The sequence below is a fragment of the Globicephala melas genome, chromosome 2 (assembly GCF_963455315.2).
Source record: "Globicephala melas chromosome 2, mGloMel1.2, whole genome shotgun sequence".
NCBI lineage: Eukaryota > Metazoa > Chordata > Mammalia > Artiodactyla > Delphinidae > Globicephala > Globicephala melas.
Genome location: NC_083315.2, coordinates 19779836 through 19801892, shown reverse-complemented (window position 1 = coordinate 19801892; position 22057 = coordinate 19779836). Strand labels below are relative to the sequence as shown.

Sequence of the window (22057 nt, the reverse complement as noted above, 5' to 3'; positions counted from 1 at the left end):
TGCTTAATAGACCGGAAGTGTCCTCTCACCAAACCAGTTCGGCGGGCACTTCCGGGACGGGAGACCAGGGTTCCGGGAGGGTTCTGGGAGGAGAGGGAGAGGCGGCGGCGACGGCGGCGGCGGGGGCGGCTGGAGGATGAAGAAGGAGCATGTGCTGCACTGTCAGTTCTCCGCGTGGTATCCACTGTTCAGAAGCCTCACCATCAAGAGGTGAGACGAGAGGGGTTACGCCGAGGCAATGGGCAAAAGGGGATTGCGACATTTGGGGCGACTCCCAGCTCCATAAAAAAACTGCAGGCCTGGATGGGAGCGCCAGGGCCGAGATTTCGACTTCCTGGTGGTATTTCGGGTGGGGAGATGAATGAAGTCGATCCATGTTTGCTGTGCCCCCTGTTGTGCATCAGGGAGGGTGCTGGGGAGGTAGAAGGGCAGTGTCGTGGCTCAGTGAAGGTCAGAGGCGTTCTGAGGAGCAGATGAAGCTAGTTTAGGCTTGGGAGTTCACCTTAACTGCCTTTAGAATTGCCAGCGGGGGGAGGTGATCAGCAGAACTGGGTAGTCTGGGCTTTGCCACTGACTAACCCGCTGGGGGACTTGATAGTTTTTGGTCACTATCAAATGAGAACAATGATACAGACCCAACCTCAAATTCCATTGTGAAGCTCCAACATGATAGTGTAGATGGAAAGCATTAGTAAAGTATACTTATGTGTTGTTAGGGATGGAAGCCGTCTGAAAGAGAAGTGGAACAGGATTTGTTTTCTAGTTCTCTGGCCCACAACAAGGAATCTATGACCAGTTTGCAGGGCAAGCAGAGGATTAACTGTTTTCACCCTTCACCCGGTCATTCGAGGTAATGTAGGCAAAGCAGCTCGGAGAATATCCTCAAATGTTCAAAAGCAGTCGTGACATCTGGAGCGTGATGCAAGGGTAGGCTTTCCCACACTAAGGCAGATAGATCAAAGAGCTGCGTATCCACGGGTAGGATTTTCTGTCTTTTGGCGCTCCCCCTTTAGGCCTACATTGCCACTTTTTTAGATATGCATCTTCCCTTTTCATTCTCGGTGCAGAGAGTGTGAATACAGAGAGGGAAACTTTTGAGATCCTGAGTGTTTGGACAAGCCCAAGGAGATTATTCAAAAGACAGTTCTTTTCTATCCTGTTATTCATCCATAGAATCAGCTCCCAGTTATCCAGGGTGTAATGGAGGTTAGAGCATCTCGCAGGAGCTTTGCATTTGAAGATGGTTGAAGGCACACCAAAACAGAAGGAAGAGCTTCAACAGCAGCAGTGGACTTTATCTTCTTATATGATGTGCCAGTCCTTCATTATCTTGCATAAGCGAAAGAGGCTTAGGGTCTGAGATGATGCTAGAATTATTTATTTTGTACTGGTGTGATAGAAGGTATATTTGTGAGCCTGTCAGACATTTTCACATGGAGTTCACTCAAAACTGCCTTGTGCTTTGTGTGCAGTCACCTTTGTCACCTCTGGCGGAGTTTTTCTTTGCCTTCAGCAGTAAAGTATAATGGTTAAGAATTGGACTCCAGAGTCAGGGCCATCTGTCTGGCGTGGAATTTTGGTTCCACCAGCATCTTGTGCAAATCGCTTAATCTCTCTAAGCCCCATCTGGAAAATTGAGAAAATAGTAGGATTGTCATGAGAATTAAATGAGATAAAGCATTAAAAATGCTTGCCACTGTTTCTGGCATATAGTACAAAAAGCTGCTCATTGTTAATGTTTTTGATTTAATCAAAGCTCCATTGAAGCAAAATAATTTTAGTTCACTTAAAATGTGTGCCATTCATGTGAAGCTGGGAGTGAAAAATAAACCAAGGGGTGGGATTTTTTTTTTTTTTTAACCAGTCCACAACTAAGCTGTGTTGCCTGAAAGTATTCTTTCCTCTGTCTTTGAACTGTAACTCTAGTTAGTTCTGTGGTGTCATCACTGGAACCCAACATATGGCAGGATGTCCCTCCACGACCCAGGTCATTCTGGTGGAGTTGTGTTAGGTTTGTCATTGTCATTGTCAACTTTAATGCCGAGAAACCATATTCTGGTTATTGACTCAGCCTTATTATTTGGTGTTTATTAATCAAAGTTCAGAGATGATTATGGAGGAAAGAATATAGAATCATTTTTTGACATGTTCTAGAACTTTGACTCAGGCTTAAGAATAAGTAGCTAGATGACTTTGGGCCATCCACTCTCCTTTCTAAATGTTTCTTCAAATATGAAAGTTATAAATAATCTTTTAAAGGCCCCTTCAACCTCCATTCCATTAGATTAGCTTGTCTTTGTGTATAGAATTATATCGACTTGATGGGATAGGTACTTTGTCATTAAATCTTTTACATCTTTCGTTTGGGCCTCATGGAGTCTTGCCTGCATCGTGGATTTCAGTGACTGATGTAAGCTCTTTTTCGACAGCCTCAGTAGCTTTGGGTCAAGTACGCCTGGCCATGACTTATTTATGGCCTCAGTCTCTCAGGCATGGTTCCCTTTTCTTCAGAATTTTGGTGGCCTTTGGTACATCTGCACTTGGTACAGCACTTATCATATTGTACTGTGATTTTTATTTTTCTTTTGTATCTTTTCCCACTCCTAGGCGTTCATTTCTTAATGGAGTCATCTAGGACTCCTCCATGACTTAGGTAACATAATGCAAGGTCACATCATTAGGGCGACTTTAGAACTGTGACAGCAGGACTCAGGGACTCATGAGAATGATGCAGAATCTAACTCGGTGAGGCTCATACATGTAAGAGTTGTAGACCCTCCAAATAGGAAAAATATGCAGAGAATTCACAATGGAATCAAACAGTAAATAGATGTTTCAGATCCAGTCAAGGGATGATGCAACCTGGAGGGAAAGTCAGGATTCACATCAGACTTGAGAATTAGTGTAACTCAGAAACAAGGGACGTGGACTCGGAAATCATCGATTTGGGGACTCAGAGATGTTACTGGCATAGAAGAGGGCTCTCTCTGCTCTTATGGTGGTCAGGAAAATCACCCTAATGTCTAGGAACCAGCATCCCTTTCGATATTTCTCAGTCTCAGGCCCATGAGAAGGTAAACTTCAAATTCTCTTAGGAAGGTCATGTCTAATTCTCTTGGGCTGACATTGTTGGGTAAGTATCTTTAACCCCAGGAAGAGCTAGAATTATATATAGAGGTGATGAAATAATTCAAACCTGAGGGTTTTTTCTCCTGTTAAGTTTATTTAATATCCTTAAGAATTTGCCTTTTTGAGAACATTTGGCATATGTATAACAGGTTAGCCTTGTGTTTCCAATTTAAATTGTGTAATTGGTTTAGAATTGTGATATGTTAAAAGATATAAGAAAAATTTTTAAGTTTTTCAGTTTCAATTGGAATGTTTGCAAGAACCTTAGATTCACTGTACTTACAATTTAATTCACTGGTTTTGTAAGAGTTAAATACTTGGAAAGGCTTACCTGTAATTAGACAATTGACATATTTAAGAAGAAAGTTGAATAGATTATTTTTATGAGTTAAAAAATTTAAAGCAACTTTTAAGTTTCAAAGACTCACTTGAAATTTCATTAAAATTTAGCAGATTTACAAATAGAAGAATAAGATTTGGTAGTTGAACTTAAAAGCCTGAAGAAGAAGTAAGCTTTTGAATGTGAAATTGTAATTTTGATAAATCAGATATTAATTTCTAAAACTGAAGTAGCTCATGAATAATCTTTCCTGTGCACAAAATCCATCTGTAATGTGCTAAAAAACTTACTCAATAAATAAATGAAGCATACTGTTATAAGTCAATTATGGTCTCTCTGAGAGCAGGCCATAATCGTTTTCAGTTTTTAAAAAATACATGCCTCAAGATCAAAGTAATAGCATTTTAGGTATCTGTGGCAGGATTTTTGATGATTATTACAGAATAAAAAACCAAATTATCCCATACGTTTTTTTCAAGTGATATCAAGTATGGCTTTGCCATCCCTTTTTTTTTTCCCAAAAGAAAAAAACGTATTTAATAAACAGTAACACAAGTGAATGTTTATAACATGATCAGTGATTATTAAATAGACAAGATGATGGTAAATGAGGCTTGTATATCAAATATAAAGAGTAAAGTTTATTCATTTATTTATTTAGGCATTTGATGCCTTCCCATGCAACTTTCTAGTTTTCTCACATAGGCTTTGCCATTCCTTAATTATGATTGTCTGAAACCAATTCAACTGAAGCATGCCCAGGTAAGCAGCTGTGTACTCTGGTGATCAGGTGAATAGAATGCACATCCAAACTTACCGTGAATTCTTAGCCTTACACACTCATTGCCAACCAAAGAATGGTTTCCACATCTTAAGCCTGCTTCCTCCCCATACCTTAGAAGGTGGTCAGATGCTGTTCATCTTCTGATTTGTTTGCTCATTTCCTGTGTTGCTGCAAATACCTGCAGGGCTCTAATTTCTTAAAGGCACATAACCCTTGTACTCAGAATTCTTCTGAGCTTGTTGCTTTCATACTGTGATTTCAGTCCAGTTCTTTGGATTTGGCTGGTTTTTGTCTCTTTATCACCGAGACAATGGGGGTAATTATATGCACCTAATTTAGTTTACCACAGTATTTATTCATATTATCCTAATTTCCAGTCTGCTGCTGCCAAGTGTCCATCATTAACATTTCCCACTTCATATTAAAATAAAGGGAACAAGTAAATCAGAAATTGAGTTTTGATCTTTTTTTCTCTGCTTATGGTTGGTCTTTTAAATTGATGCCCTTTTTTTTGGTATGTGCATTTTGTTTTTGTTTTTTTTTTTTTAGTGTCATTCTTCCACTTCCTCAGAATGTGAAGGATTATTTACTTGATGATGGAACTCTGGTGGTGTCAGGAAGGTAAGGCATATCAGAAAAAAGTTCTTTAAATTTTAGCATAAAGAAATTTGTAATGATTAAATCTCAGCGATTACCATGTAAAATAAGTACATTAGCTTTGGCCCCATTCTCTCCCTTTTTTCCCTAGTTAAAATTATTTGCTGATCTTTGTTCTGTATTCCTTGTCAATGCTCAGTTGATAAGATTTTCAAAATTGAGTACTTCCTCTACTAATAATTACAAGTTGTGAAATTGAGTAATTCCTTTCATCTCTACTTTTAGAAAATGTGTATAACTATTCCTTTTGTTCAAGTAGTTCCTCTGTTTATAAAGGAAAGTACCATGCTTCAGTGTTTTTAGTGCAAACTGGAAAAAGTTTAAGAATCATACTTTAATGTCATTCCTATTTTTTCATTCAAGTCTCTGCTCAGAAGTCATGTTATCTAAGTGTTCATCCTTCTCTTTCCTTTCTGAAGTAGCTTAATGGTAACCCTTACTGATAACGTCACTCGTTTTTTTAATAGAATTCTAGGTTGGAAATAATTTTCCCTTAGAATTATTAAAAAATATATTTTTTATTGAGATAAAATATACATAACATAAAATTTACTATATTAACTATTTTTAAGTGTACAGTTTAGTGGTATTAAGTACAGTTATAATGTTGTACAACCATCACCACCATTCATCTGCAGAACTCTTGCCATCTTGAAAAACTGAAACTCTGTACCAGTTACACACTGACTCCCCATCGCTCCCGTCCACCAGCCCCTGGCAACCACCATTCTATTTCCTGTGCCTGTGAATTTGACTTCTCTAAATACTTCATACAAGAGGAATCACACAGTACCTGTCCTCCTGCGGCTGGCTTATTTCACTCAGCATAATGTCCTGAGGTTCATCCGTGTTACAGTATGTGTGAGAATTACCTTCCTTTTCAAGGCTAAATACTGCCCCATTGTATAGATTACCACATTTTGGTGCATCACTTTTTATCTCCTAACCTCACTTTATTTTTCAGTATAATACTTATTTCCATCTGACATCATTCCCTTAGTGGTTCTATTAGAATACAGTCTTCATGAGAACAGGGACTTGGACAGTTGTGTTCCCAGCTCTTGGAACAGTGCCTGATACACAAGAGGTGCTTGATGAACGTTTCTTCAGTAAATGAACTCAGAAATATAATTAGAATTGTGTATGTTTTCAGTAACACTAATTTTACCATAAATATGTATGTGTGTGTATGTATATATATATATATGTATATGTGTGTGTATATGTATATATATACACACACACACACATATATACATATATATATTTTTTGGTCTGATGGATCTTCTGTGTAGCTTTCTAGATTATAGTTCTGTTTTTGGTATTCTCAACCCCTTAATAACCTGAAATTATTAATTTAGAGCCTCATTGACTTGGAATAATTGCAGGATAAGGAAACAGAATAGGTAGGTGAGTCTCAACCTTGGGATGTTTACACACGTAACTTTATTATTTTTAAATATAGAACACTTAATAAGCTTACGTAAATGGGAGTGTAAAGCAAATGCCTCCCGCTGTTAGAAAGGCCTGGGTAGATTTCAGTGCTCTGAGCTTGTGGAAGAGCTCCTGTGATGTTTTTCGTTGGCCAGATGTGTGCATGAACTTCTGGCAGAGGCAGGCCTGTTAAACACTGTTAAGCAGTGTGATACAGCACACAGCACTTCACTCTGCTCTCCAGTAACGCACAAATCAGGTAGGGACCCTGCCTTTTTGGAGTTGACAGTTCAGCTTTGTATTTTATGGGAGTCAAATAGCACAGTGCTGGTCTGTCAGTCGCATTGCCTAGGGCTAAATCCTATCTTTGCTCATTTCTAGCTCTCTGTGCCTCAGTTTCCTCTTCTGTAAATAGGGTTGTTGCAGGGATAAAAGGAGATAATGCATAAAATGTTTAGCCATAAATATTTAATGTTTATAAATATAATAATGCCTAGTACATTGTATGCTCTTAAGAAATACTAACTGTTCTCACCATTATCATTAATCTCAGTCCGCACATTAAACAAACACACCAGTAAATATATAAGTGAAAATTGTGGTAAAGGCTGTGAAGGAAATGGGGTGATCACTGCCGTATTAAATTACTGGGAGTGGGCTGGGGCTGAGGATTTCAGGGAGGGTCAGGGAATACCCCAAAGAGCTAACTTACGAGCCTCTCAGTTAGGAAGTTTGGGTGGAAAGCAGTCAGTTGAAGGGCAAAGGGAAGAATCTTCAAGGCTGAGGGAGCAGCATTAAGGAGGGCTCCGAGGCAGGGAAGATCTTGACGTGCTTGGTTTGGTTATCGTTGCCTGCAGTTGGTGTAGGAAAGGAGGCTGGTAGCACGCATTTCTGGTGTAGACAGTGATTCATTTTCATTGCACGTTATTGGGTGCCTACCATGAGTTGGGTGCTGAGCATGCTACTGGGATAACAAGATGGGTGTCTGGTGTACTGAGCAAATAAACTTTCCATTTAAAACAAACAAACAAGAAAAGATGGGTGGGACATCCTGCCTTGGGAGTCCAGGCTTAGTCGCCAAGTCAAAGATGTAAATAAATAGGTGCCTGTGTTTGGAACAAAAGCACCCAGTGTTCTGTTAAGCCATGTTTTTGGAGTTGAAATAATCACTGTAAGCTGGGGTGATGCAGGGAGTTTGTACAGAAGAGGTGGTGCCTGACCTGGGCTCACAAGTTGGGTCGGATTCAGGTGGTTTGACTCAGCGCTCCCGAGTAGGTGCCAATCCTCACTGTCCCCTTTTGGCCCCGGGAGTTCTTTCTTTCCTGATCGTCTCCCTTAAGGAGAATGACAATAGATGCCAATTATAAAACACATGTTCGATTCGTTCATGTTTTGAATCTTCACAACTCTGCAGAGTAGCTACTGTCATCCTGGTTTTATAGATGGGATTCTGGTGCCACGCTCGCGACTAACAGGCAGAACTGACATATTCTGACAATGTCTGTCTGCCTCCAAAGCCAGTGCTCTCACATTTCCCATGGCTTTTAGGTACCAGCTCAGTGCTAGCTGTGATATAGAAAACAGAGAATACTTCTAAATATTAACATCAACTCAGTCCTCAGTATTTAGAGGTTTACCTTGGAAAGCAAGTCTGGTGAACTTGCCAGTGTATACACTCCATCATCTTTTCCATTTCAGTGACACATCCCATGGTAGGAATTGCAATCAGTTTTTCTGAAGAACTGTATGAATACACCGATTACAAATATGTTTTTTTAAAATGTATTTTGTTATACTAACAAAAACCAAAAGTGGTGTTTTAGAGTGATAAATGCATTTTCAAGTTCATTGAGTACCTTTTGTGTTGTTATTTCATGATAGTCATCTGTATTGCCTAAAGTTAGTGACTTAAAACGTGACCATTTTATGTGTCAATGTTTGCTCAGCTGGGTGTTGAGAGACACTTCTCCTTGGGTCTCTGCATGTCTTTTGAGCAGAGGCACTGACAGCTTTTGTTCCTGATTGTTTTTTCAAAGACGTTTATGCAGCAGATGGCCTTGGAAGATAGAGATAGTGTCTCTCCCTAGCAGAGAGCAGGCTTCTTACTGTCTAGTACAGATAAAGACAGTGTCACCTCTTGGGTCAAAGACCAGCCAGGTTTACCTGCAGCTCATTATAAAAGATGAGATTCTCTAAGTTCAGGGTTCCTCAATTGTAACACAAACGTGGGTCACTCCTTGACCTCCCACGGGGCGTGAGGGGCCAGAGGGAACTGATTCGAAGATGGAGCTCATGCTTTGTACTGTGAGTGAGAGTCCTTTGTTTCTGACCCAGGAGTCCCCTGTCTTCCGCCAGAGTCCATGAACTCTGGCAGGCTAACTTGTTAGCTTGCAAGTGGGGTAAAATCTCAGAGCCTCTGTAATGCTCGACACTGGGCAAGTCTTCTGTCGGTCTTGCTGAGGTCGCTCTTGCGGCTGTAGTTGTCTGGTGGCTCGACCATAAAAACTGGATGGTTTTAAGATACCTCACTCATGTCTGGCAGCGGACGCTGACTGTCACCTGGGCTTCTCTTTCCTTGTGATTTCTCAGCCTCAGCCTCAGCTCCTTTACGTGGTGGTGGCAACATTCCAAAAACGGGGGCACAGAAGCTGTAAAGACTTGACACCTAGGTTCATCATCACATGGTGTCGCTTGTGCTACATTTTGTTGGTCACAATGAGTCTTGAAGCCAGTTTGAATTAAAGAGGCGGGAAAACAGATGCCATTTCTTGATGGGAAGAGTGGCAAAGTCACCCTGCAAAGGGGCATGTCAAGATGGGAAGAATTGTTGTGGCCATCTTTGTAAATACATCATCAGAGTTTCTTGTTTTTGTTTTTCCCATTCATTGTGATGTGTACTTGGTGGGCTCTTTCGTTCTAGAACAGTTAAAAATATTATGTCTTTGATCATTTCCTCTTATTTTCTTGCTTCTCTTTCTGGAACTCCTATTATTTAGAGGCTGGGTCTACTGGATTAATTCTCTGAATTTTATCATTTCTTCCCTATTGTCTGTCTTCTTAGTTTTACTTTCTGGAAAATTTCCTTGATTTTGCCATTCATTCTGTTGAATTTTTAGGTTTCGGCTACCACGTTTTCAGTTTCTACAAGTCCAACCTTGTCCTCTGGCCTCCTCTCATGAATGCAGTATCTTTTATCTTTGAGGATATTTATGATTTAAAAAATTATTTTTCATCTGGTTCCTGTATTGTCTTTATTTCATCCATGTACCTTTTCTCTCTCTTTTTAAAAACTCTTTTCTCATCTTGGAGCCTTTCTTTAGTTTTCTCATGATTCTAGGCCTTTATTCATATTTAAGAGTGAGGGATGGACAGACAGACAGACAGACACACACACACACACACACACACACACACACACACACACGCAGAAACTTTGTGTGCCCGGGTGGGGCTTGTTGACTAAGAGTGCCAGCAGTCAGCAGGTATTGATGGAAGATTCTCAGATGACAGTTATTTGTGAGTCTTTCCCCGGGGGTTTTCCAGTGTCTACAGAGATGAGTCCTCTAATCTGTCTGTATTGGGGGAGCAGGGAGGGAGGAAGGGGACTAGAAGTCTCACTGTTAACACGACTTCCACTTACGACTTCGTCGTATTCTAGCATTTCACCCCGATTTTCCTCTAGGGCATTAAGGACCGGAGCCCTTACCCGGTTTGGTCCACGGAGGAGGTTGAGTTGCTGGGGTGTGCCAGCTGAGGACAGCTCGGCGTGCCTCCCTGCCCCCTTCACGGACTTCACTCAGGTCACCCCTTTTGAAGCCGGAGCTGTGGTCCCATCGTGTATGATGGCTCCAGGGTCTGCCTGTTGCCAACTGGGTCCCCCCGTCACTGGCTTTCTGTTTTCCAGACTTCTGTTGTCTCCTCTCTGCAGTTGTCTCCTCTCTGGTGCTTTTTCCCTTGGGATCTTTTAAATCATTTTAGTAGCATTTCAAGAGGGAGTTCTTCATAGGCCTGGGCAGTGTCGCTCCCTCTGCGGTCTTTCAGCCCTTGCTTCGCCCCAGGCGGTAAGGATTGGCTGTTAATGGCCCTTTTCAACACCCACTCTGCCCACTGGCTCCTTCTAAGACAGCATGTCTGAGTATGTCTTTCTCTTCCTCCCCCATGCCCTCCAGTGGTGCCAGTCCAGATCCAGGGTAACTCCTGCCACCCGCCCACACGCGCTGTTTTCACTATGTAAACAAAAGATTTTTGGCTGCGCCTGCAGGGTGTCCAGCGGTTGCCCGGAACAGCTCCTCCGGCAGTTCCTTCTGTGGCTTCCTTCATCCCGTCTGGTCTTCCCTGTCTTGGGCAGCACTTTCTCTTATATCGGGATTGAGACTGGATTCTTAGTGTCCTCACAGGTGGAGTTTGAGTTTTTCTTTTCCTTGTTTGTAGTGATTTCTGAGAAGAGGGCAGGAAGTTTTTATTCCGCCATCTCTTATTGGACGTGTAGTCTTGTTAATTTCTTGTTGGTTTTTATTAGTTTCTGTCTCAAAAAGTGAACTTTTCCTAACATTACCCTCCAATTCTAAGGCTTTTTAAAAAATATATATACTCAGCACACCTGCAATTATGACTGCACAGCACCAAAGCTTTCTCTTGCTCAATTTAAATTTTATGTTCTTCCAGGGAAGATCCGCCAACATGTTCTCAGCCAGACAGTGATAATGAAGCAGAAGAAATACAGGTTGGTTCAAAATAATGTAAACTGTTCCGTAACGTGTTCTAATCGAAATGTTCTCTGAAATGGTTCTGGCTTTGAGATCTTAGCATGGATTCAATCAAGTGAGAAAGTACATGAAAATTTCCCTTGGACACATACTTTGTGTTCAGGAAAAGCTGTCTCCTGTGTATGGGTGATTTTTAGATGGGGCACTGCTTTTTGGAAGCCCAGTACACTGTCCACATTTAACGTTCTGTTTCTGTCCTCCTCTCCATGCAGTGGTCGGATGACGAGAACACAGCCACGCTTACGGTAAGAGCCTTGAGGTGTGGGGACCACCTCGCGCTGTCCCCCTGGGGTGCTTCCGGGTTTCAACACAGATCACTCTAAATCCCCATTTACTCACCTTTTCAAGCTTTTATTTATTATTTTGAAAAATAACTTAAATCACTGTTTACAGGCAAACATGGTGCGCCCTTTTTTCCCTTTTATTTTTATTTTCAAAAAAATACACCTTTAAAAATAATAAATAAATAAAAATAAAAAGTACACCTTTATTTTATTTTTTGGCCATGCCATATGGCATGTGGGATCTTGGTTCCCCAACCAGGGATCGAACCCGTGCCCCCTGCATTGGAAGGACGGAGTCTGAACCACCGGATGGTGAGGGAAGCCCCTCCCTTTGATTTTTTTATTTTTAATTTATTTAATTTACTTATATTTGGCCGCGTTGGGTCTTCGTTGCTGCACGCGGGCTTTCTCTAGTTGTGGCGAGCGGGGGCTACTCTTTGTTGCGGTGCACAGGCTTCTCATTGCAGTGGCTTCTCTTGTTGTGGAGCACGGGCTCTAGGCACCGGGCTTCAGTAGTTGTGGCATGTGGGCTCTAGAGAGCAGGCTCAGTAGCTGTGGCGCACGGGCTTAGTTGCTCCGCGGCATGTGGGATCTTCCCGGACCAGGGCTCTAACCCCTGTCCCCTGCATTGGCAGGCGGATTCTTAACCACTGTGCCACTAGGGAAGTCCCTGTAGAAGTTGATTGAGCATGTTTTAGTCTTTCAGGCTAAGAGTGTCGTCAAATTCAACTTAAAATACGTTTGAACAAAAATCTTTTTAAAGGAATGAGAGTATTTCTAAAAATATGGGAGGCAAATGAAGCTTCTCATACTTTGAGATAAAAGCGAAAGATTTATGTAAAATTGCTTACAAATAAATGTAAAGGCACAATAAAGGAAACTAGTTGTAGAGGAGGGTATATTCTAATGCAATTCTAAATAGGAGATATTTCTGTTTATTTTGATGGAAGAGATATGATGTCCAGGGTACAAGGGAAAAAAAGGGCAGGTGCCTAAACATTTCCTTAGGTATAAAAAGTGTGCCCACACATGCAGAAAAGGCAAGTTTACATGTTTTATTTTACTCTGGATATCACTCAGGTCAGTTCCTCTCCTTTTATGAAAATTCTGTTCAGTTCAGCATACATCTTAGCTTTTGCCCATATTCAGTGCCCTGTAGTAAGTTCTATGAAGTAAATAAAGATGACTATGATTTGATTCCTGACGTTAGGGAGTATATAAACCAGTGAGGAAAGACGCTCCAATTTGGGGGTGATGACAAAGTGCTGTTGAACAGAGAGGACAGGGCTTCCCTGGTGGCGCAGTGGCTGAGAGTCCGCCTGCCGATGCAGGGGACGTGGGTTCGTGCCCCGGTCTGGGAAGATCCCACGTGCCGCGGAGCGGCTGGGCCCGTGAGCCATGGCCGCTGAGCCTGCGCGTCCACAGCCTGTGCTCCGCAACGGGAGAGGCTACGACAGTGAGAGGCCCGCATACCGCAAAAAAAAAAAAAAAAAAAGAGGACGGTTACCACCAAGGGCATCTAGAAATAATTCAAGGGAGAAGTGATATTTGGCCTGGATGCTAAGTGTAAGGATGATCAGTATCAACTCATGTTTTTTAATATAGATAGATAGATACAGAAATTAATAATGTGTGTGTGTGTATTTACCAAACTCTGCTTAGCTCTAAAAGTGACATAATGACATCATGGTGGCAGTGAGCACACCTAGTGCCCTGATCTTGGTGTCTAAATAGCATTCTCCACTAAAAGGAGTTGAAGCTCCTTGAGAAATTAAAGAATGGGGGTGGCATGGTAAAGATGAGCCTGCAACAACTTGTGTCAGAAAGTAAGAATGATGGGTCATGACACAGAGGACCCAGAAGTTAGCCTGAATGGGCTCCCTCTGGTCCCATATGTGAACATCATAACAAAACAATAATAGTAATGGAAACCATTGACTAAAATTAGAATCCATGGTCCCATATTGACATAAACAAATGATTAAATTAAATAAATGGAGCAGAAGAGAAAGCCCTTCTTTATAGTAGAAAAGATACCAACTGATAATTGTAGAAGGAATGATAGAATTGGAAATCACCATTAGCAACCATTATAGTAATAATTGATGGAATAGATATTAAAACTCATGGGTGAATATTTGATGAGGATACTTGAGTATTCTCAAAGTTATGTCCACCAAAATTACTTACTAGTTGTAAAGAGAAAAACAGTACCTTCACAGTGGAACGAGCTGGCACCAGTGTGACCAAAGTTAACCTTCTCAGTGATGGGACAGACCTACATCGCCTGTCTCCTCGTACAAGGCACAGAAGGACACATCACCTGCCAACAATGCACAACCTGAATCTAGTCATGAGGAAACAACCAGCAAACTGAACGTTTTAGAAATTACATAGAGTCGCTGCCCTGTACTCTCCAAAACGTCAGGGTCATGAAAGATAAAGAGCAACGAAGAGAGGAAATGTTACAGCTGAAAGGAGATTAAGGAGACACGACAAGGAAATGCAGTGCTCGATTCTAGACTGGGTCCTGAGCTAGAGGAAAATGTTCCATTTTTCTTTTGCTATAAAAGACGTTATCAGGACAATGGGCACATTTTGAATAAGATCCATAGATGAGATAATGGTATTGTATCCACGTTACCTCCCTGATTTTGATAATTTGGCTGGGTTATGTAAAAAAAAAGTTACTGCCTTACACACACACACACACCCCACACACACACATCCCCCCCACACACACACCCCACATCCCCCCACCCCCACACACCCACCCCTACCCCTGCCTACTTATATGTAGAAAGGGAGTTGAGGGGGAGAATGATAAAGCAATGTGGTAAAGTGCCTGAGTGAAGAGTGTGTCGAAATTCTTGTTACTCTTCTCTTAATGCTTCTGAAAGTCTCAAATTATTTCAAAATAAAAAATTAAAAAGTGAGTGGGTTTCACTGGGGAGAGCTAGATGTTGGGCAGGGGAGCTTTCAGGGCAGAAGAGCACTCTCAGAAGAGGAATGTGAGCCAGGAGGGAAAATTACTACTGCAAGTAATTAGTAATTAGTGTAGTGACAGAAATGCCAAATTAAAAATGGAACCAAGTAGTCAAGATGGGTAAATTCCAAAGGCACAATGGTGAATTTCAAAGAGCAAGTTGCCAAAAGTATAGATATCAAGTGACAACAGTTACTTTAAATTTTTTAAATGTTAATGTTTTATGGACAGGCACACGTAGTATAACATCAGGACTGTAGAAGAATATGCCCACTCCTGTAATGATGGTTGCCTGTGAGGAGAGGGAAGCATTAGGGAGGAGAGCAAGGAGATTAGGAACTTCATTAGTATCTGTGATGTTTTTTCCTTAAGAAACTTAAAGGTCTGGATCAGACATGTCAAACTGTTGAATGTATGGATCCAGGTATATATTTTTTGTATATTTAAAACATTTATTTCATGATTAAAACATTTTTTTAAAGAAATAACCTTTCTTATGGGTGTGATACAGGGGGGCTGTGGTGGGTAAAGTTGGAAAGATAGGTGAGTTTGGATCATAGAAAGTCCATGGATATGATTTAAAATGTGGATTTTATCTGACTTAAAACAGGAACCTTTTCTCAGACAACTGAGGTGTTCCGCGAATTTAAAATCGACTTGAACTGTGAGCTTAAAAGAACCCTATTACTAGTTAAATTTGTTAAAAGATAATTTTCAGGAAAAGGTAGAATAATGACAACACGTTGAAGGCTGTTTTTAACTCATGAGGGAACCAGGCAGATGTTATAACTGTCTCAAAAGAGAACCCAAAGGACAGACACATTTATAGATTAGGAGTATTGAGATGAATACGTGGGAGGGAAGATAGCTGATTTCCACCAGACAGGATAGAATTTTCACGTCTGTAAGAAATACTTCTCATTGTTTTCACTTACCTATAATTCACCAAGTTGTAAACTAGCTCGCAGACCCAGATAGAATCAGGTAACCCGGAAAGTGCTGTATGTATAGAATGCATAGTCTTTCACTGAAAGCACAGATTTTTCTGTACAGTACATAAACTTTTCGTCATTTAAATGTGTTTTAGTATCCTTATGGCAGGATTTCTTAAAGTTGAATAATTGGAGGATTTGAGGGAATCGATTGCCTCTTTTAAAATGTATCAATGATACAGAATAGCCAATACTTTACAATAACTATAAATGAAGTATAACCTTTAAAAATTGTGAATCACTATATTGTATACCTATAACTTATATGGTAAAGAAAAAATGTAATACAGAACTATAAAGCAGTCCTTATATGTGAAGTTTTATGGGATAGGAAAATTAAATTGTTTTGTCTTTGAAGATCGAACCCCTCATATTGTACAATTTGTGTAACTGTGCCATTTATCAAAAATATTGCTAATGCAGATCTTAGATGACTTTTTATGGATAGAGCTCTAGGGTAGCCAAACCAGCAACTTCAGGGGATTCTAAGGAAATTACTGCCTTAACAGAAATGAGGGAGAGACGAATGGAAGATAAAGGACTCAAAGCTGTTATTCATTTTGTAAACCTCTCTAAATGGCTGCAGTTTAGTTTCACGTATCTAAGCAGAAGAAGAATAACAGAGGATGGAGACGGAGGCAGGCTGTCAGATAACTAACTGAAAGATGCTGCTGACTAGTCCAGAGGTCATGTACACCTGCAGCAGAAAGAAAGGAAGTCCAACCTGCCCTTGATCTCTGCCTGCACTCACTAGCCTGTTGCTTAAAGCTGGTATCTTGTCTGGGGAATATGTTACCTTTTTTTTTTTTTTTAACTTTCATTTTTTGGTCTGCGTCTCTGTGACTTGAGTCATAGTTTTTTCTCTGTCATAACTGGATTAGATCTTGGGGATCAGCATAAGCCATTTTTCTTTTTGGTATTTGATTATTTATTGCTGAATAACAAGTCATCCTAAAACTTTGTGACTTGAAACAATAATAATCATTTACTTTTTTAATTTTAAAAAATTTTATACAGTTTTTAAAGGTTATACTCCATTTACAGTTTTACAAAATAATGCATCATTCCTTGTGTCGTACAATAATATATCCTTGTAGCCTCTCTTACACCCAGTAGTTTGTACCTCCCACTCCCTTAGCTTATTCTAGACCTATTGTAACTTTTTTTCCCCTTGTGGAAGAACTTGTCATGACTGGACTTTTTCAGTATTTGCAGTTGCCAGTAGGGGGCAGCAAATATAAAGGAAAAAAGTGACTGCAGAGCATCAGTGTTAGTGTTTTTGTATTCTTGTCTCTCCTGCAGGCCCCACTTCCATCTCTCTTACTCTCCTTTTCTCTACTTTATGTCCATGTGCTCCTGATGGTGACAGAAGGCTCGAGGGAGAGCATAATTGTAATTACGTTTACGTTCTGTCACCACTGTATTTCTACGTACTTCCTGGTTGAAACAACACTTAGAATGTTTTGGTTACTCACCAATATAAAATACACATTTTAGGGACTTCCCTGGTGGCACAGTGGTTAAGAATCCGCCTGCCAATGCAGGAGACACGGGTTCGAGCCCTCGTCCGGGAAGATCCCACATCCCGTGGAACAACTAAGCCCGTGCACCACAACTACTGAGCCTGCGCTCTAGAGCCCATAAGCCACAACTGCTGAGCCCACGTGCCACAACTACTGAAGCCCGCACGCCTAGAGCCTGTGCTCTGCAACAAGAGAAGCCACTGCAACGAGAAGCCCGCGCACCACAATGAAGAGTAGCCCCCGCTCGCCACAACTGGAGAAAGCCCACGCGCAGTAACGAAGACCCAATGCAGCCAAAAATAAATAAATAAATTTGTAAAAAATAAAAATAGGGCTTCCCTGGTGGCGCAGTGGTTGAGAGTCCGCCTGCCGATGCAGGGGACACGGGTTCGTGCCCCAGTCCGGGAAGATCCCACATGCCGCGGAGCGGCTGGGCTCGTGAGCCATGGCCGCTGGCGTCCGGAGCCTGTGCTCCACAATGGGAGGGGCCCCAGCAGTGAGAGGCCCGCGTACCACAAAAAAAATAAATAAATAAAAATTTAAAAAATACACATTTTAAAATCAACCAGAAAGGAAAGAACATTTTAACTTCACCAAGGTCCTATTTTTAAATTTTGTTTATATTAAAACTTATCCGGAAATAGCAGCGTTTAAATACAGTTAACCACATAATTTATTTCTTATTCTCATGAAGCCTTTTGGGGAAACGTCCAAGAATCTTTTCCTGCAAATGGAAAGGCTTCTGGCCCTTAAGTGCGAGGTATTATTTCTGAGAATTGGAGTATATGCACAGGTGATATTCTATCTGTCTCTTTTCATTTAATAGATACTGGTTTTATAGGTGCTAAGAGAACCATTCATTCCTTCCTCACATCCCCAGGTGCCTTGTAACATCTGTCTCTTCAGCTTTGTGGTCTTGATTGTTTTGGAAAGTGCCATTGGCACTTGTTATTTTTTTTTCCTTTTCAGATAAATGCTATTTGATCATTGATTTTATTTAACTGAGTTCAGAAATTCTGATAGTAATTTGTATTCTGAATTATTTTTTACGCCCTGAAGTGTTGAACTTTGAGATTTTGATCTTGTTTTCTGTATTTGTTGTGATGATACTGACTTGCCCAAATATTTCTTCTTTCTCTCTGTAGGCACCAGAATTTCCTGAGTTCACCACTAAAGTCCAAGAAGCTATCAATTCCCTGGGGGGCAGTGTATTTCCAAAGCTTAACTGGAGTGCCCCAAGGGTAGGAACACATCAGTAAATCTCTCACTGTGTGAATATTATTTGTTTTGCTATTCCATTTCACTTTATATCCTCACAGAGGGTCTGATTATATTCCTAATTCTAGGGAATTCCGTGGAATTTATTTTTATTTTCCCCCTGTTATTTTATTTTCCTGATTTTGCAGTGCACTTCCCTGGGTCTGTGAAATGCTGTATATTTTGCCAATTGACAGTTTCAACCTCTTGTGTTGCTGATTGCGCTAGAAATCTGAGAAAAGCCTTTCTCTACCCTTTTCAAAACTTCACCTGTTCAGTTTGACAGAGATTTTTCTCTATTGAAAGGTAATAAAAATTAAAATGTTGTAGGATCTAGAAACAGCGGTTTGACAGATCACCTGACGTTTTCTTAAATTGTGTTTTATCATTTCAACATTTCATTGACAAGATTTTTTTTTAAGTTAAGGTCTGAAGGAAAATTCATTATTTTTTCTACTACAGTAGAAAACAGTTTTATGTCAGCAAGGCTCATTTAAGGAATCAAGACTTACCTGCATTTTCAAAAAATCATCTCATGTGCTTATCTTTTCTTATTCTAACATGAATGATAAATTGTACTTAATCTAATTTTTGTTTTTACTTATTAAAATTAGTGACACATATACATTTAAATTAATTTTTATTGGAGTATAGTTGCTTTACAATGTTGTGTTAGCTTCTGCTGCACAGCAAAATGAATCAGCTATACAAATACACATATCCCCTCCCTTTTGGATTCCCCTCCCATTCAGATCACCACAGTGCATTAGGTAGAGTTCCCTGTGCTATACAGTATGTTCCCATCAATTATCTATTTTATACATAGTATCAATAGTGTATATGTGTCAATCCCAATCTCCCAGTTCATCCCACCCCACCTGTTTCCCCCTTTCTCTACATCTGTGTCTCTATTTCTGCTTTGCAAATAAGGTCACCTATACCATTTTTCTAAATTCCGCATATGTGCATTAATATATGATATTTGTTTTTCTCTTTCTGACTGACTTCACTCTGTATGACACACTCTAGGTCCATCCACGTCTCTACAAATGACCCTATTTCATTCCTTTTTATGGCTGAGTAATATTCCATTGTATTACATATACAAAATAGTTTAAATTTTCAGAAGATCTGGAAGCTTCCTACAGAAATCAGCCAGTTCTGACACCCGTTTTGCTTCACTATTTCCCACTGCTCAGAGGCAGCTGTTTTCAAATATTTTAGTACCTTCTTCTGTTATTTTCCTCTACTTCTCTGTTCTTCTGTCTTAGATGTTTATTACTGACTTCCTGCTTTAGAACAGAAAGGTTCAGCTCTGTTTCATCTCCTGTCCCCACTACTTTATTTATTTATTTATCTATCTACCTTATCTATTTATTTATATCTATTTATTTATTTTTGGTTGCGTTGGGTCTTTGTTGCTGCTCGGGCTTTCTCTAGTTGCATTGAGCGGGGGCTACTCTCCGTCGTGGTGCATGGGCTTCTTATTTCAGTGGCTTCTCGTTGTGGAGCATGGGCTCTAGGTGCACAGGCTCAGTAGTTGTGGCTCGCGGGCTCTAGAGCACAGGCTCAATAGTTGTGGCGCATGAGCTTAGTTGCTCCACGGCATGTGGGATCTTCCTGGACCAGGGCTTGAACCTGTGTCCCCTGCATTGGCAGGCGGATTCTTAACCACTGAGCCACCAGGGAAGGCCTGTCCCCACTGCTTTCTGTTCCACTGTCCTCATCATCAGAATGGCATACTTTGATTAGACAAGTATTCAGTGTTTCTCATATTATGTTTATGCAAACACTACGTCCATATCTGATATATACCGTACATTGCTTGTGTTTTCTTATTCAACATTTTGTTTTCCCTGGAGTTAATAACTGTCTTGTTTATTCAGTTGCATGGTTTTCTATGTATATACTGTTGTTTTAGTGGAGTTAAATTTGTGTGTTCAGTATACCATCTTTAACCAGAAGTTCATCATCCTTTTTCATTTGGAGAAATTTTAAAGAAGTTATTATAAAGAAGTTATTGAAACTCATTTTTAGTTTATCTATGAGCAGTAATTTGAGTTGTGCTTGACTACTGATCTGGCTTGAGGCTTTCTAGTTAAAATGCATAGATTATTTGTGATTTTAAGTTATTCCTTCATTTATTTTTTATTTATTGAGTGCCGACTGTGTTCCAGTGCTTTCTTTCATACAGTGTGGGTAACTGGACATTTTTTTTGCAATCATTAGTTTTCCCAATTACTGTTCTGTGTCTGATCTGTCTATGGGAGAAGTACGTTTTTTAAACTACTTAATTATTCTATCATTTTTAGGCATATTTCGCTGAGGTTTGTGCCTCCTGTGTCTGCTCTTCTTACTTTTTTTTGGTGCATATATTTGAGGCTTTCACCATTTAAAATTGTGATGGTTCAGAATATGTCACCTCCTCCCTCCCAGATTTGATAGACATGGGTCTTAACTGTTGCAGTCATCCAACTTCAGGGTTCCAGCCGTCTCTCCCCAGAAACGGGAAGAAAGGAAGGTTCTCTATTTTCTTAGTCGCTGGTCAGGCTGTTTTTTCATTCCTGAATCTTCTAGCTGAAGTGTCAGCATTTCTGATATCTCTTTATCCCCCTTCTTTCATCATCAGTGAGGAAGACATAGGGCAGTGCTTAGGCCTGAGCTGAAAGGTGAGAACCTGAACATCTTGGTTCAAAACTGAGTATCCGACATGCAGTGGTGATGCTGTTACTTGTTTAGAACTGTAACTTGACATTTGACAGTATAGCTAAAATTTCTTACCTGACTTTTTTCTTCAACCTCTTCAGGTTATATGCATTGTTGATTTTGGCTATAGGCTTGAACTTCATTTATAGCAACTAACTTGGAATATATACTAAGTAACATGTGCTCTGTTATTTAGGACGCATACTGGATAGCAATGAATAGTTCTCTGAAATGTAAAACTCTCAGCGACATCTTCCTACTGTTCAAGAGTTCTGATTTCATCACTCGTGACTTCACCCAACCGTAAGTATGTCTCTTGTTCTCTTATGTCAGTAGTTTCAGTACTTGTGAGTTTTTCTACAGATGAAATTCCATTAGTTCTAGTACTATTGTAAACAACAGATCCACATACCAAGGCTGTTTCATTTTCTCAAATGACCTATTAAAGCAAACCTTTCTTTTCCATTGACAGCTAATGCTGTACAATGAATATCCCTAAATATCAAGGGCTTTCTGTGTATCTGCCCAGTAAATATAGTGGTAATTTTTTTCTTATTATAAAGCTAATATATGCTTATCATAGAAAAATAAAAGTGGGGACTATAGCTAAACAAAAACAGGAAATGTAAAAGCATTCATGATCTCGCCACAGTTGGTTTTATATACTTCCAGGATTCTGTCTGTGCATAGGTATAATATAGATACACCTGTCTCTAACTGTATTCCAGTTTTTTAAAACAAAAATGGGATCATATAGTTCAAATTGCTTATGAGGCTGCTTTTGCACTTAATCAGTATATATTAAACATCTTTATGTGTCATTAAATATTAAACACATCATTGTTTTAAACTTGCTTCAGAGTATTCCACTGGACAGCTATAGCATCATTTATTTCTTTAGTTCTCTCTTCTTATTTGTCTCTTTTCTCTTCTTCTTAGTCCTGCAGTGAATATCCTTGAGCTAAATCTTTGCGTGCTTTCCTGATTTTTTTTCCTTAGGATAAATTCCTAGACATGGACTTGCTGTTTTCTTCCCTCTGCTAGTTACTCTGTAACTAATCCTTCATCATAGGCAGACAGCCCACCTGCACTGCTGCACTGTAGGCGATCTCTTTATGCTTCTTTTGTTCTGTCATCAAACAGCAGTTATTCTTCTAGATTTCTTATCCTACCCAATTTTTAGATCCAAAATATCAATT

At 40.1% G+C, this 22057-nt stretch overlaps 1 protein-coding gene across 2 annotated transcripts in view; it reads left to right on the top strand.

Moving 5' to 3' along the window:
* The first annotated feature begins 52 nt into the window (after nucleotides 1-52).
* CDC123 (cell division cycle 123) overlaps nucleotides 53-22057 on the top strand; it is a 56804-nt gene continuing 34799 nt past the window's right edge. For both annotated transcript variants that reach the window (XM_060293281.1, XM_030836964.2), the window contains exons 1-6: nucleotides 53-210; nucleotides 4803-4874; nucleotides 11010-11067; nucleotides 11323-11355; nucleotides 18041-18136; nucleotides 21055-21161. In XM_060293281.1, the coding sequence (XP_060149264.1) occupies nucleotides 137-210; nucleotides 4803-4874; nucleotides 11010-11067; nucleotides 11323-11355; nucleotides 18041-18136; nucleotides 21055-21161 (440 nt within the window). In that variant the 5' untranslated portion in view covers nucleotides 53-136. The remainder of the gene's footprint in view (nucleotides 211-4802; nucleotides 4875-11009; nucleotides 11068-11322; nucleotides 11356-18040; nucleotides 18137-21054; nucleotides 21162-22057) is intronic.